This window comes from Pan paniscus, chromosome 1 (genome assembly GCF_029289425.2).
Source record: "Pan paniscus chromosome 1, NHGRI_mPanPan1-v2.0_pri, whole genome shotgun sequence".
NCBI lineage: Eukaryota > Metazoa > Chordata > Mammalia > Primates > Hominidae > Pan > Pan paniscus.
The window spans coordinates 51,815,226-51,831,878 of record NC_073249.2 but is presented as its reverse complement, the minus strand read 5'-3'; the positions used below and the strand labels follow the sequence as shown (position 1 = coordinate 51,831,878).

General features: G+C 33.3%; 1 protein-coding gene across 6 annotated transcripts in view; it reads right to left on the bottom strand.

Annotated features, from left to right (window-relative positions):
• DENND1B (DENN domain containing 1B) overlaps nucleotides 1-16,653 on the bottom strand; it is a 251,401-nt gene that overhangs the window by 37,596 nt on the left and 197,152 nt on the right. For 4 of the 6 annotated variants that reach the window (XM_063598039.1, XM_003823074.4, XM_008976667.5 and 1 more), the window contains 3 exons: nucleotides 7,581-7,671; nucleotides 1,314-1,354; nucleotides 510-578 (listed from right to left, as the gene is read on the bottom strand). In XM_063598039.1, coding sequence (XP_063454109.1) covers nucleotides 510-578; nucleotides 1,314-1,354; nucleotides 7,581-7,671 — 201 coding nt within the window. The other 2 variants (XM_055110139.2, XM_034943124.3) reach the window with 1 other exon arrangement.

The following is a 16,653-nucleotide window of genomic DNA, read 5'->3' as shown; positions in this document are numbered from 1 at the left end:
AAAAAAAGAATTTGTGTTGGGCCACATTCAAAGCTATCCTAGGTCACATGCAGCCCACAGGCCATGGGTTGGACAAGCTTGCCTTGGAGACTCACGGAAGAATGTTAATAAACAGTCAATGCATCTTTGAGGGAAAAGACCTCGCTATATTTTTCTTTTTTTTTTCTACTTGAGTCGCAAGTACACAGCAAGAATGTAAAATGTTGTTAAATGAAATAATGACATTTTACAAAATGGTACCCCATCCATAACTGTTTCAATTTGCTGCACAACTTTGCCGATAGCTTTGGAATAAAATGAGAACCACTTTTAGATTATATAAAAGAAACTACCCTCTGCATGCAATGTTATAATTTTAACAATTGAATTTGCTTTGGTCAATATTAATCCTAATTTTTTTAGGTTTATTTAAAAGAAAAATAGAAAATATTCAGAATTTATATGTCTATCACCTAGGAAAATGTTTTATAATTTCATAAATAGGATTGTTAAATATCAAAAAAACTTACAAATTTATATGCTGTCCGTACAGCAGGGGTTGCTTTGGTCATTGCTGTGTTGAACAGTGCACCTCCTTTCTGCAAAAGAAAAACAGAAACATATTTCCAAAAACTTTTAGCTAAAATGTCCTGAAAACAAAGTATTACAGTAAGTTGCATATTTAAAAAAAGGGCTTTACTCACAACTTAAAGACCTATACAAATTATTTCATGTTCAGTGTTTTCAAGTTTCTATGTACTTTAATAATTTCAAACAAAATGTACACTTTCCACCTTGTTCTTTAGTTGATATAATACATCACTTAAAAATCATTTCTTCCTTGAAGCTTAGGTAGACTTGAGCAATATGACTAGTAATTTGAATATATTTAAAGCTTAATAAGAAAGAAATACAAGTTTATCAGCTGTTTTAATATCGGGCAAATAAAGTCTCAGTCTGGGGGAGAAAGTTTCATATTTAAAAATCATATTAACAAAACTATATTACCACAAATTATAAAATTGCCATCAAATCCTACTACCCCACCTAATTTCTTCTTCTGGAAAATAATATAAGAAAAACAAGATTTGGCAGTAAAATCTTGCTTTTCAAAATGAGCCATTTATCTTTGGACCAAAACTTTCCATTTAAAAATTATCTTAATGAGTATCAACAAACTATAAACATAAAATAAGAATATTTTAAATGTGACAAAATATACAAACATTTCAAATATTTCAAATAAACAGCATAAGTATAAACAGCATACTTTTGCTGAACATTTCTCCATTTATATTAGAGTGAAAGAATAACATTTGAAAGCTTATGATTACCTTGACTGTATGCACCCATTGTTGATATGACCTCGGGTTCCCTGGAATATATAAAAATGAGATGCCAGGAATGGTTGATCAAAAATAAATCTGTAAACCAAAATTTATCAAGAACTAGTATTTGCACAATTTTTAGTAGGCAAATTTTATATGCAATGTTGAAAAGTAGTTCTAATAAAATCCAGCGATCAGCATATCTGGTTCCAAATTCATAAATAATTTAGTCAATAAGATGATATCAGAAGGTAAAAAAAGAAATACATATACAACTTATCTAATCTTTCCCATCAACTGATCTCAGTTAGATTTCAGCTACCTTCTTGTTTAAAAGCTTAAATACTCCCTAAGTCGCAGGGGTAAAAAGTCACAATAAAAAAACAAAATCCCAGGCCTGGTGTGGTGGCTCCCACCTATAGTGCCAGCTACTTAAAAGGCTGTGGCCAGGGCACTGTTTGAGCCCAGGAGTTCAAGGTTGCAGTGTGCTAAGATTATGCCACTGCACTCCAGCCTGGGAGACAGGGCAAGACCCCATCTCTTTTTTTTTTTTTTTTTAAAGTCCCAGTGGCTACTCAGACACTATCCAATACAAAGAACCCCTAAAACATACTGTTCTCCTCTACTCTGTGGCTGTGGATTTTTAAAGATGTATCACCTTGCTCTTACAAAATAGAGACAAAATGATCTCAGCCCCAAAATTTCTTTCTAGCTGTTATCTTTGCATCCCTAATCAACATCAGGCAAGAAGTGTCCAGCTCTGGATTCACTTCTGTATTTAAAATCTTACTCTAATTTAAAAGAAATATCAAAAAACAATTTTTATTCTGAAAAACATCTCTGACTACTCAGAACACAGCATTGCACCTTTTCTGGAGGATGAAACATGAAGACAAATTTTTTTTCTTAACTTGTGAAATAACTACAGCAAAATGTAACTACCTAAAATAACCTTTGTAAAAATAAGTTGCCCTGTTTAAAAGGTATGAGTTTCAGGTGGTATTTGGCTTGACCAAACTTTTAAAAGTATATTTCCCTTGTAAAATAATAAAACATTCCAAGTTATTCTACCAATTTATTTCTCAAAGAGATTTTTTAAACAACAACAAAAAAACCCTGCAGATCTTTATTCATCCAGATTATTCATATATGTTTCTGTATTTAAAAGCTCTCATCAGTTCATATACTTTTTACTTCTCTACTAAAAATGGCTGAGTGGAAATCACATATTTAAGACTTTGTTATTATTCACAGTATTCTGGAAAGTGTTTTAATTATTTTCCCAAAATGAATGTAAGAAAGTGGAAGAAGAAACAAACACCAGTTTAGCATTCTGTAACCTTTGTCAATCCAGAAAACAATTCTTTTAAACCTCTGAACCACAAAGAAACTAGCTATGATAAAAGTTTCAAACTATTGTAGAAAGGTTAGGGTCTTATTTAGAACTATGAGGAATTTTAAAAAGCTAATTTTCAGCTCTGTACAAGTCATCGCATGTTTTTATCTACATTATTTGAACTGTATTTTTCTACTGTAAAATAGGCAAACAGTGCCATAAGCAGTCAGTTCAATGAGAAGGAAGTGGGCTTTGGAGTCCAATGGACCTTTAGAGCTCAGGCCTACTCTATCTTTGTGAAGGATGTGATTTGGGATGAGGTCCTTAACTTGGCTGAGCATCAGCTTCTTCATTCATCAAATAAGCATAATAGTCATTGTCCTTCAGGATTATTGTGAGGATGAAAGATAACGATTAAACAATGTTTAGTATGGTACATAGTATATTGAAGAAATATCATAAATGATCGTTATTACTATAAATAATTTGCCAAAATAGAAAACTGAGGTTCTATGATGACATATTATTCAGCCATGTTCTCAAGGCTAGCAACTGAAACAGAATAAGAATCTAGGAATTTAATCCCCGGTTCATTATTCCTTCAACTCTGAAAAACTCCCTCTAAGACTGCTAAATAAAATATGATTAAAACTTAAGTTATACAGAGTTTCCTCTGTATCACACCCAAAGCAATTATATTTGAAAGGGAAAGGGGCTGCTCAAGGCTAATACCCTGAAAAAGAAGGTTAATAGAGAGAATTACCAGTAATAATCTAAAATTTCATAGTATAGGGGTAAAGAAGAAGTCCCTTGCTACGATGTTATGAAAACATGGTACAATTTAGGTAGATTCCTATTTTAAAAGTTTTAAGGGCTAATTGTGCCTTTAAATTTTACTGCTTTTATGATTTAAGGTTCCTATTTCCACAATATTTATGAGAAAAGTACATTATTCTTTAGCAGTGTTAGAAAAAGGCTGTTATTCTAAAAATTAATTTGAATGCTAAAGAAATCCCTCAGAATCCTTCTTTTAAAATAACTGGATTATAGCAATAATAGGCATTACTGAGGAAATTCTTAACATTATTTTTGTTAATAAAACTAGTGATTTTCTCACACTTAAGGACAAAATATCTATTTCTCATTTATGCCAAGACTTTCTCCTCAAATGTACTTGCTTAAATTCCAGTAATTTGTACTCATTTATCTCAAAACGTAAATTGGTCTAAATTGTTCAACAAGGCCAGAAAAATGCCACTAAACTGATATTACCTACCACGTCTTCAAATTCCTTTGATACCTTAGTCAGTAAAACTAAATAAGAATGGAAAAATAAATAAATGAACAAATAAAAGACTCATCAGATTATATGTGTAAACTAAGGAAGAAACACATGCTAGTGATAGAGAGTAACCACATACTCCTCATAAAATGAATCTGAAAATATTTCTCCTGTTTAAAGTTGATGTAAATGTAAAAACTAGTTTTATTTTAAATGAAAAAAAGTATTTAAAGAAAGAATATGTTCTTAACTACTCAATATTTCTTACCTGCTTTTTCACAGACCAACACTGTGTTTACTTAAATGCATCCTTTGTTCTACTCCTGTCCTGTTTTATTATCTTTCAAACTCCATGGTTACTCTTCCCTTCACACATTCCTTTTAAGTTAAGGTGGAAGATTTTGCAAGGGTCTCATGAAGGAATAAGGTATGACGTGGATTTCCTTAATAGTCCTGATGAGGGCTCACAGGGCAGAGGCAGTTTTTGAAAAAATGCATGTATTCACAGATTCTTTAACCATACAGTTCCAGATTCAAATGTGAATCTAGATGTTCCTTATCTGATTGTCCTGCACTGTATATTTTTAATCAGAGCCACAATAATGATAAAGCTCCATCATATTCATATTCATTTTATCATAACCATCGGCATTAACAAAAATAGTGTATAAACTACTACTGCAATGATAAAGAGGAGAAAATAGATGTTTCTCTCAAATTTCCTAATTATTGTTGCTTAAAGGAACACAATTTTTTCTTAGCTTTAGTTAATGTTAATTTCTGCCACAGTGGTCTTTCTAGGACTTCATGTGTAAAAAATCTACAAGAAATTCAAAAGAGATGAGAATTTTGCTTTGATTCAATCAGAGTAGGAAAGGGTTAAGTATTACTCTTGTTTACTGAATGTTTTTGCATTAAGAAAATCTACTATAAAAAACAGTATATCTTTGAAGCCACATAGACACATGTGGAATTGAGACTCTGGCCACTACTGGCTGTGTGACCTTGAGCAAATTATTGAGCTGAATACTCAATAAAAATGAGGTAATGAAAGTACCTCCTTTGCTGGATTAAGAAAATGTGGCACATATACACCATGGAATACTATGCAGCCATAAAAAATGATGAGTTCATGTCCTTTGTAGGGACATGGATGAAATTGGAAACCATCGTTCTCAGCAAACTATCGCAAGGACAAAAAACCAAACACCACATGTTCTCACTCATAGGTGGGAATTGAACAATGAGAACACATGGACACAGGAAGGGGAACATCACACACCAGGGCCTGTTGTGGGGTAGGGGGAGGGGGGAGGGATAGCATTTGGAGATATACCTAATGTTAAGTGACGAGTTACTGGGTGCAGCACACCAACATGGCACATGTATACATATGTAACTAACCTGCATGTTGTGCACGTGTACCCTAAAACTTTAATTAAAAAAAAAAAAAGAAAGTACCTCCTTGGGTGTTGTGAGGATTAAATGAGATAATATTTGTAGAGCTCCTGGGAAAGTTTCTGCCACATATTAGTGCTCAATAAATATGAGCAATTATATTACTATTATTATGAGATAAACAACAAAGTTAGATCAGTTTACTTCTTTGAAGAACAGGTTAATTTCATGACATCGATATATTCTTCTTTCTCACAAGGGTAATGTGAATGACATATGTTTAGAACTGACCTCTAGGAACCATTTTATACACACACACACACACACACACACACACACACACACACACCCTAGATAGATGGATATCTTCTAATTAATAGTTAGAACACTGCTAATTTTTATTGTATAAGTCATCTTTTTATTTCAAATCCTAACACATTTTGCTTTATTTTCATCTACAAAAAAAGTCTATGTATAAAATAACATAACATAGAATAATTTAAAAATAATGCTTGACAGGCACAAATTTCTAACGGACTTTCTTGCTGTACTCACTGGAATTAATATTTGTCAAATTAGGCTTTCCTTTTAGATAAGTACTGGCTCTCTCAAATTAAAATAAGAGTTCAAAACCTTTTCATTTTAATAAAGAACAACAAAGTAGTGGACATTAAGTTGTATTGAAAATGCAGCAGTTTCTAAGTCAGATACTTATCGGTAATCATATTCTCCTAATCTTTTTTAAACAATAAGGCTTTTCGTGAAAAATTTTAGTGGGCCCTCCCACCAGAAAAGCCACCTATCTCTACTCTATTACAGAGGTACCTGGACCAATGGTTAAGACTACAGAATTTAACTGTACAAAAGGATCATAGTTCTAGCCTCTTATTGTCACAAAATGTCATCTTCAATTCTATGAAAGCTACTAGCCCCACGGGTCATAAAGATAATGAGACAGCAGTTATGTAAATACTGAATAGATGCCTTAAGCAACTTGTCCATGGGCTGACAAAATTTTGCTTGTCTGAGTTGAGAAGTAAAAAAGTGTTATTTTAACACAAAAGTTCCATTGAAGCTAAATTTTTACCCATGAACTGAAGGAAGCAAGGAGCTGAATGATTCCACATTCAGCTTACTTGCTGAGTCAAGCAAACTAACTTTTCCCCAAGCTAAATGCTTTCAATGAAATGCTACACTTACATCAGATAAAGGTCCGCAACTACTGAGTTCATTTGTACCTCCTTTAATGAACCAATTATCTCAATGGTTTCTATATTTTCATGATGGGAAAATGAATCTTAAAAATAACGTTAAATTTTGTGAAATGTGTAGATGAGTACTTATTACGTTTTGTCTTTTCATGTGTCATTTCTGAATTCCAGCATCTGTTTATTTACATATAGACTGAAATTTTTTTTCCTCAAAACAAACATACAAAGAAGTTTAAAAAATTGCTATTATACTAGGCCAAAAATTAACACACTAAGATACAGAATACAGGGATTTTTGTTTATTTAGTACACTTAATATTTAGAACAGTGCCTAATACATTGTAAGCACTCAGCAAATAATGAATGAACAGGACATTTCAAGGACTCAAGCAAAATGCTCTGCAAGTCAAGACTATACACCACAACAATCGTGCAAAAATATCAGTTTGTAAATTATTAATTGCCTAGATAATTATAACAGTATTTGAACATTTACACTAGAAGGATTAATTGTACTTATGGAATGGTAAACTGGAAACTTTCTTAATGCTGCAGTGATCTATAAAGTAAAAAAGGTAAAGACATCTGTATAATAATAATACAGTTACTTAAATATGTATAAAGAATTTTGGTGTTCAGACCCTTCTTTTTGGATTGTATTACCAATCATAACCTCAGTTCTTAAATTCATACTCAGTAATAACCATCACTAGTAGTTTTCTAGCAGAGAATACTACTATTCAGAAGGAAAGACAGGAAGATATGAGTTGATTGGATTTCTGTATTACTAATTTCCAGCAATATTAAGAGATTATCGAGGCCAACAGCTGCCAATTCAGGAGGCCAACTTAATGCCTTGAGTAACAGGTATCAGGCAAAATAAGCTAATTCCATAGCTTTTATAAGATGAAAAATGTATTTAAGACATTACATATTTAGGAGAAAATCATTAGTTGTTTATGAAATAGGTTTTATCAGACACAAGTGCAAAGACCAAGAAAATTGTTATTGAGAAAATGGATAATCATATTGTAACTTGTCTTTACCTCCACAAAAGCCACCTGAAGTGATCTCTTCTTCAAATACATCAGAGAAACCCCTTCCTGCATTTAGTTTTGCCAGTCGACCATCGATAAACTAGAATTAAAAAGTGTCAAATAAAATGTATCAAATAAAATGTTATCCAATAAAATGTTAATTTTTCATTTTATAAGGTTAGATTTTTACTTACATCAAAAACATTAATAACAGACTCTTGTATAAATTACACATATATGGTGTATATATACACACACACAAGAAAATTCTCAAACAATGGAAAGAACAGGTGCTCAGTAGACAGCAGCTAATTAATTAAATTGCAAATGTACAGCAAAGAGTCTAACTCTAACTTATTAGCAAAAAATAGCAAAGTGCAGTAGTAAAGATCATAGGCTCTGGATAGGTTGCTCAATGCACAATCTCTACAGAGGAGTTTGTACAAAGGTACTGTTGCCTTGCCAAGCCATTTACCCATGGGGCTCTGTCTTCCCCAGCCAGGCCTGTTTACCCAGTACCTGCCTCACGGTGTTGCTGCAAACAACAAATTAGATTAACCTAGGAAATGTGACACAGCAAGTATCTGTGAGATGTTAGACATTACCTGTTTTCAGCTTATTAACTTCATTCAGTAAAATAAAACACTACTTGTCTAACCTATTATATTCTAAAGCATAATAGAGCACCAAATAATTTTAACCATTTACAATAAAATCAATACAACTTTCATAGTTCCTGGCATACATTCTCACTGAATGACAAGAATTATGATTATTAAGTTAAATACAGTTGAGGTAAATGCATATTGACTTGACATGCATGAGGTTATTTTAGGCAATATTTTTCAGTGTTCTTAAAAAAGAGGTTGGAGGAGTGGGAAACTGAAACTCTCAAAAGCACCCGAAGATCTTTTTCGAAGTGCAGAAATCCAGATACCCTGGAGACTATCTTACATTGCCTGTTCTGCTCCAGTCCTCACCTGTTCCAACATACATAGCATATCAGAATCTCACAGTATTAATGCTGCATTTGCAAAGTATCCTGGACATTTTTATATGACCAACCCAAGGTGAAAATCAATGATTATACACACACACACACACACACACACACACACACACACACGTATTACTAGCACTTGGTTACCTTTTATTTTGTTGATTTGCGGCACCTAGAATTTGATATGTTGTGGTTTACTCCATCCATAATTATGATGAAGTATCTTTAAGTCTTCCTTGCTTAAGAGGCAGGGGATAACATAGGAAAGATTTACATGCTTTTTGCAAGGAGGACTTGAAGATGGATTAAAACTTCCATCTTTTGGATGCATCCAAAAACTAACTAATCCTGACCATAATTTTTTACCCTAGAAATTTAAATTTTACCTGAACTAAAATAAAGTAGCTGGTCTTTAAAAAGAAAAACTCAGATACTTCCTTGGTTTTCTGTTTGAACGGTTAATGAACAAAACTAATTGAGATGAGTTGTATAGGACAATACAATATTCCTCAGCAGCAATTTAAGATAATTAATAGGCTGGGCGTGGTGGCTCATGCCTGTAATACCAGCATTTTGGGAGGCCGAGGTGGAGGGATCACAAGGTCAAGAGATCGAGACCATCCTAGCCAACATGGTGAAACTCCATCTCTACTAAAAAATACAAAAAATATTAGCTGGACGTGGTGGCGCACACCTGTAGTCCCAGCTACTCAAGTGGCTGAGGCAGAAGAATCTCTTGAACCCAGGAGGTAGAGGTTGCAATGAGCCAAGATTGCACCATTGCACTCCAGCCTGGCAACAGAGCAAGACTCCATCTTAAAAAAAAAAAAAAAAAAAAAAAAAAAAGAGGGGGTGGGGAAGAGAATTAACAGCAGTAAGTCACACCAGTTATAAGACTTTGATACAAAAATCTCTTACAGAAAAAATTAAGAAAGAATAGAAAATGAATCAACAGATTCATGTTCAAAATGTGCTCTACCCAGACCAAGGGAACAGAATAGAGACACCTGAAATAAAGCTGCACATCTACAACCAACTGATCTTTAACAAAATTGACAAAAATAAGTAATGGGGAAAGACACCCTTTTCAATATATGTGCCAGGAAAACTGGCTAACCATATGCAGAAGAATGAAACTGGAGTCTTACATCTCAAGATATTAAAAAAAAAAATTAACTCAAGGTGAATTAAAGACTTAAATGTAAGACCTCAAACTAAAAACCTTTCTCCCTAGAAGAAAACCTTTCTTCCTAGAAGAAAACCTAGGAAATACCTTTCCAGACACTTGCCTAGGCAAATAACCTATGACTAAGTCTTCAAAAGTAAATGTAACAAAATCAAAAATTGAAAATTGGGGCCCAATTAAACTAAAGAGCTTCTGCACAGCAAAAGAAACTATCAATGGAGTAAACAGACAACCTACAGAATGGGAGAAAATACTGGCAAACTATGCATCCAACAAAGGACTAATATCCAGAATCTATAAGAAACTTAAACCAACAAGAAAAAAACAAGTAACTCCATTAAAAATTGGGCAAAGGACATGAACAGACACTGCTCAAAAGAAGATATAAGTGGCCAAGAAACATATGAAAGAATGCTCAACATCACTAATCATCAGAGAGATGCAAATCAAAACCACAAACACCAGTCAGAATGACTATTATTAAAAAGTCAAAAAGTAACAGATGTTAACGAATTTGTGGAGAAAGGGAACACTTATACACTGTTGGTGAGAGTGCAAATTAGTTCAGACCCTGTGAAAAGCAGCTTGGCCATTTCTCAAAGAACTAAAAATAGAATTACCATTCGATCCAGCAATCCCCATATTGGGTATATAGCCAAAGGAAAATAAATAATTCCTCCAAAAAGACACCTGCATTTGTATGTTTATCCCGGCACTATTGACATAGCAAAGACATGGATTCAACCCAGGTGCCTTTTACCAGCAGACTGGATAAAGAAAATGTGGTACATATACACCATGGAATACTTTGCAGCCATAAAAAAGAATGAAATCATGTCATTTGCAACCAATAAATGATGCTGGAGGCCATTATCTTAAGCAAATTCATGCAGAAATAAAATCAAATATTGCAAGTTTTCACTTAAAAGTGGGAAGTAAACATTGGGTATACAGGGACACAAAGATGGGAACTACAAACACTGTAGAGTCCAAATTGTGGGGAAAGGTGGGAGTGGGGCAGAGGTTGAAAAACTACTTATTGGGTACTATGTTCATTATCTGGGATATGGGATTATTAGAAGCCCAAACCTCAGCATCATGCAACATACCCATGTACCAAACCTACATATGTACCTCTGAGTCTAAAATAATGAATGAATGGAAACAACTATTAATGGAAAAATGTGGTTTAATCATCCTTTTATCATCATCTAATGCTTTTGAGTGAAAACTGTGGTAAGACAGGTTTAAATAAACATAGCCTAAAATAATGGAATCTTAGATTTTTTAGAGCATGAGTTGTTCTCACAAAACTTAGAACTATTTGAGGACAAGGACCATACATTACCCATTTTCACATCTTCATTATGCTTGGCATACAAAAGGTTTCCTATAGTATAAATTAACATGGAGTGTGGAGTATCAAAGGCCTGCATCACAACTCGGCCACTTACTAGTTTTATGATCTTGGGCCACTTGTCACCTCTAAGACTATTTCTCCTTCTGTAAAATGGGAGTAATAAAAATACCTTATGGGGTATTGCAAGAGCTAATTAAAATAATATAAAGTGTCTGCATTGTGTACACCCAATAAATGCTAAATAATAAAGTCCACTTTCCCCAGTACCACCACCTTTTCTATCTCTGTCCAATTTTTATGAGCTTCCCAAGGGAAGGATCACTGTCTTTCACATGTATGCATCGTCAATACCTGGCAAAATACCTGCCATAAAGTTTGAACTGAGTAAATGTTGTGGAAAGACGGAAGTACACTTTAACAATGCTGAAGTTCATATACTTCTACCCAGTTTTAAAGGTAAATAATTATAATGCATAGAACTAATTCATTTCATTCTATCTTGAGGTCAAAGCTAGGAACTTATAATGTTGGCATCTTTGCTACACATAATGGTAATTTTTAAATAAGGTGGTTTAAAACGCATGCAAAATTTGACTTGCACACATTTGTAACACAGTATTATAAATCAAAGTGATCTCATTTGGTGGACTAGTTATAATTTTTTAAAAAATAAAGTGAAAGCAAAATGATAAAGTGAAAGTAATACATTACTGACAAATAGAACAAACTAAGACATCCTTTAAAGGACTTAATTTGCTCTAAAAGATTAAGACTAGAAGACTTGCTAAAAGGTTTTCATTTTTGTGTTTACTGGAAATAATCCATCCATTTCAGAAATAAGTGGAACAGTTCAAGTCTAAAAAGCGATAAATCCCAAAACTATTTACTGATTATGCATTTTTGAGTATGAGTAACTACTCTGTCTTACTAACCTAGTGATTTGAGCCAATAGAAATTAATCACTCAGTAAAATGACATGTGTTATCACTGACTTTGCAAACAATCTTGTCAGTGGCAGACACCAATGTACACAATGAGTGAAAATGTTTGTTCTTATAACAAAAGATTGATTTCATGCATATACATACATATATTATATGTAGATGCATATAAATAGACATCCAGGAATAAACTGAAAAGCGTTATTAATGAGAAGAATGCTGAATTTAACAGTTTTTCAAACACCTTTTTCTATTTTTATTCAATAACAGTTATTTTTCCCCCAAGTGGAGTTGGTTCATGGTTATACCACTTTAATAACTCTGGAGCATTTCATAATAAGTAAAAGAGATAAGAACATTTTTAGTTACTGATGCAGAGAAATAATTTTGAACTAATAAAAAATCATCTCTGTTGGAAAAGCTGTGACTCTATAATGTGCTATCACATGTTGCCTTATAAACAGTTACCTATTTCATTTAGTAAACACATATCTACAGGTAATTGGAAGACATAAGCTTTGAAAGAATTAGTTTATTATTATAAGTAATGACAAATAGCATTGTTAATAACAATAAAAGTGACATCGATATAACATAAAATTAGGTTGCAAGTAGATTTTTAAAAGAACTTAAGAATTTGCTTTAAGATGATGCTTTTATATAAATCTTAATATTTTTCTTTTTATTCCAAAAGAAAAAAATTAAAATCTAGATCTAAACATGTTAATCACACCAAAACATAAATAACATAACTGGAAATCTTACAAAAATTCATAGATATTATCCCATAGTATGGATTCCATAATTTCATAAATTATAAATAGATAAAATTGATTTAAATAATAATACATGTAATTCTCAAGATCAATGACATTATTCCCTCTAAATCATCAACAATTGCAAGAACCAGATTTTGTTAATCTTTATGACATGATCTTTTCGCTTTTGGAGATGACAAGGATTTTAGGAGCTATGAGCCAGGAACCATGGACAAAAACAAATATACATGTTACATAACACCAGAGGCCACCCTCTAGTTTTCAATCACGGGTCTGTTACATCAAAATAATATATATATAAAATCATTAATAATTAGTCCAGTCCATTATACTGGAGGGCACTCAGGTTTGCAGGTTTCCTTTCAACCTTGCTTATGACATGATCTTAAAATACTGTGACAGGTTACAAGATAAATATTTTCAAGCAGCAAAACTGCTTCTGGCTCTTCTTTTTGATATTGATGTCACTAAGGTTTTTAAAAGTGTTTTTATCTTCCAATAGCCACCTAATACGACACTGAGTCAATTTAAAGAAATTATCTGTTGCTTTAAATATACTTCAGTAAGTAATACTGTTAAATGAAAATTAACATTCACTATTCAAATTCATTTTTTAAATACAATTAAATATAAAATGAATGTTTCAAATATGTAATATAAAGAATAGACTCCATAGGAGGCTTCTTTCCAAAAAATATAAAGAATATGTTTTGATCAAAGTCACAGATTACACTTCAATATAGCTGCCAGTAAACTGGTAGGAATGTATATGTCCTCTAAGAGATAAGTCATATGCCTTTTACAATTCTTTAATTATTTACCAGTCAGTGTATTTCCGGCATTGAATCTAAAAATCCTAAAACAAGTTATGCTATTATCAGTGTTCTAATTCCCTTAGTGGTCTAGACACATGTTATATAAATATTTAATTGCAACCACTCCATCAAAACTCTATGACAACTGAATTTCAGGATTCTAGTATCATTTTAAAAGAAATATTTGATCTTTTTAAAATCCTTATAAAAAAGATTCTGGTAGAGAGATGAGGCAGTGGTGCAATTCTCTGCCGAGCTGAGGAAGTAGCAAGATTCAGTGTTGTTTTTTGTGTTAACATGGCAGTCCTGTTACTGAAGCAAAGCTGCAGAAGTGCTGAAGCAACACAATAAACAAATCTACACACCCAAATTCCTTCTTCAGCCTGGAGGAAACATTACCATGGCTCAGAAATTTATCTCACATTAGAAACCCTTCTTAGGTACAAAGATAAGAGGTAACTAATAGATTCAAGTCTTGAGAGCTAGAGAAAAATAGTTTTAAAAATCAATCAGCAATTTAAGGAAAAATAAATACAGTAAAAAATTGCTTTCAAAAATAAACTAATTTCTTATGAATCTTTAAAATTTGCCTTTTTATATAATGCTCTGGGCTAAAAATTTAATAAGTAGTCTAATTTAAATATTTCTTCTTAGAAATGTTCAGTAAACCTTGACAGGTTAGTGAAAACTACACTGAAGTGTTACAATAAATTACATCAACAGATATTTATAGACACCTGCTAAATGCAAGCCATTCAGTTAGTAGCTATATATAAACACAAACTGCCTATAACAAGTGGGAATAAGCAAGGTAGGTCAGCTCAAACTAAGAAAATTAAGTATATGGGAGAATAGAAATAAATTGTTATTTTTATGCCATTAGGTAATGAGATGACCATCAGGCTCCAGTATACTAAATTAGACTACCATGGTATCATGAACAGGAAAACACTATGAAGAGTATTAAGAGCCCACTCAGTGCAATGTATTATTAAAACTAATAACCTAAAATAACAGTAATAAGACAACAATACTACTTTCAAGGATATGTCAATTGACATTAAATAATGTGCTAAAGAATTTAGTCTGCTGAACCTTATGATCACCAGACCAAAATAATCAACTAATTATATTATTCAGTGAATATTTCACTGAATATATATGCTATATTCCAGGCACTTTCCTAGATACCTGAAATACAGGAATAAATGAAGCAGGCAAAAATCCAAGCCCTTGTGATGCTTAAACATGTAGTGGAGGTAGGGGAAGAGAGTTTTAGCATGAAATAAGAAACAACAAATGATGTAGTATGTGAGAAAGTGATGAGTGTTAGAGAATAAGATAGACTTCCTAGGGGAAGTTAGGAAATCTAGGGCAAGGAACTTTCTATTTTAAATAGTGTGGTCAGGGTAGGTCTCATGAAGACAGCATTTAAGCCAAGTCTTCAAAGCCATGAGGAGGTTTAATGGGAAAAGAGGATTCCAGGCAAAGGGAATAGCTAGAGTAAATACCCACACTGGAGTAGGAACAGGCAGGTACTCAGTAGGCCTGTGGCAGGCTCCATGTATCAGGAGAAAATCCCATCAGCCATAATGACTATTTGCACTCAAAATTTATAAACCTCAACCTCCAATAGGATTTGAATACCAAGCAATTCTATTTTACTTTGCAGTCACTCCATTCACTCTCCCCATCCATTTTACAATGTCCTATCTTCTTTCTCCTTAAATGTTTAACGACCTCTCCCATTCTCTTTCAGTTGACGATCTTTCTTCCTAATTTCACCAAAAAAGAGAAAACCGAAGTAATTAAAAGAGAAATTCTACAAGCTCTAAGTCACACATTTACCTACCTCACCCATCTGCGCTCACAGACTGCCTTTTCTCCTGTTATGAATAAACTGCCTGTGCTCTTGCAAAGACTAACTTCTCTAACAATTTTTCCTTCTCTCTTCTGAATATAGTTTTATTTCTTAACTAGATCTTCCCAGCAGCATACAAACATGTTATTTCTTCTCTTGACCCCACTTACTTCTCTAGTTATGTGCTATTCCATTCTTCACAGCAAAATTCAAAAGAGCTGTCAGTACTTTGTGTCTACGTCTTCTCCTCTCATGCTTCAATCACAATTTCTGTCTCACCACGTCAGCAAAATTGCTCTTGCTAAGGTCATCATATATCCATGGTTACTAAATCCAGTAATCAATGCTAGGTCCTTGTTTTAATGAGCCTGTCATGAGCATTTGACAGTGTTGATCCCTCCCTCTTTGGTATTCTTGTTGGCTGCTAATATAAAGTACTCTTCTGGTTTCTGTCCTACCTAATTGTTCATCCACTCTTTCATAACCTCCGTTGCTAGTGCCCTCTTATACTACTTTCTTATCATTTCTATTTATACTTTTTCCTTTGGTAATCTCATCTAATCTACATGCTGATGGCTTTAAATTCTACCTACATGCTGATGACTCCAAAATGTATACCTCCAGTCCAGTATTCTCCCCTCCTCCTTTATCCATCCACTTACCTAATCAATATCCTGCTTGCATCTCCAATAGATATCTTGACTTAATATGTCTGAAACTCAACTCTTGTTCTTCTTGACGAAATCATCTTCTGCCCACAGTCTTCCCAATCTCAATTTTAATTGAGACAAATACTTCCTTCCAGTTTCTCAGATGAGATAACATGGAATCATCCATGACTCTGCTTTCTCTCATCTTTATATCAAATCCTTCAGAATATCTATTGGCTTTATTTATAAAATAAACCCATATTCTGACCAAATCTCATCATATCTTCAATCAACAGTTCCACACTGCCATCAATTTCTCACCTAGATGATAGCAATAGTTTTCTAAATCTTCTTTCTCTCTGTTTCCACTTTTGCCCACCCCACAGGATACCGCTGAAGTGACATATATTCCAGGAAATCTACATTGACTATATTATTTTAAATTGTAATCCTACCCTCACCTCTGGCAGTCCCCATTTAACATACCCTG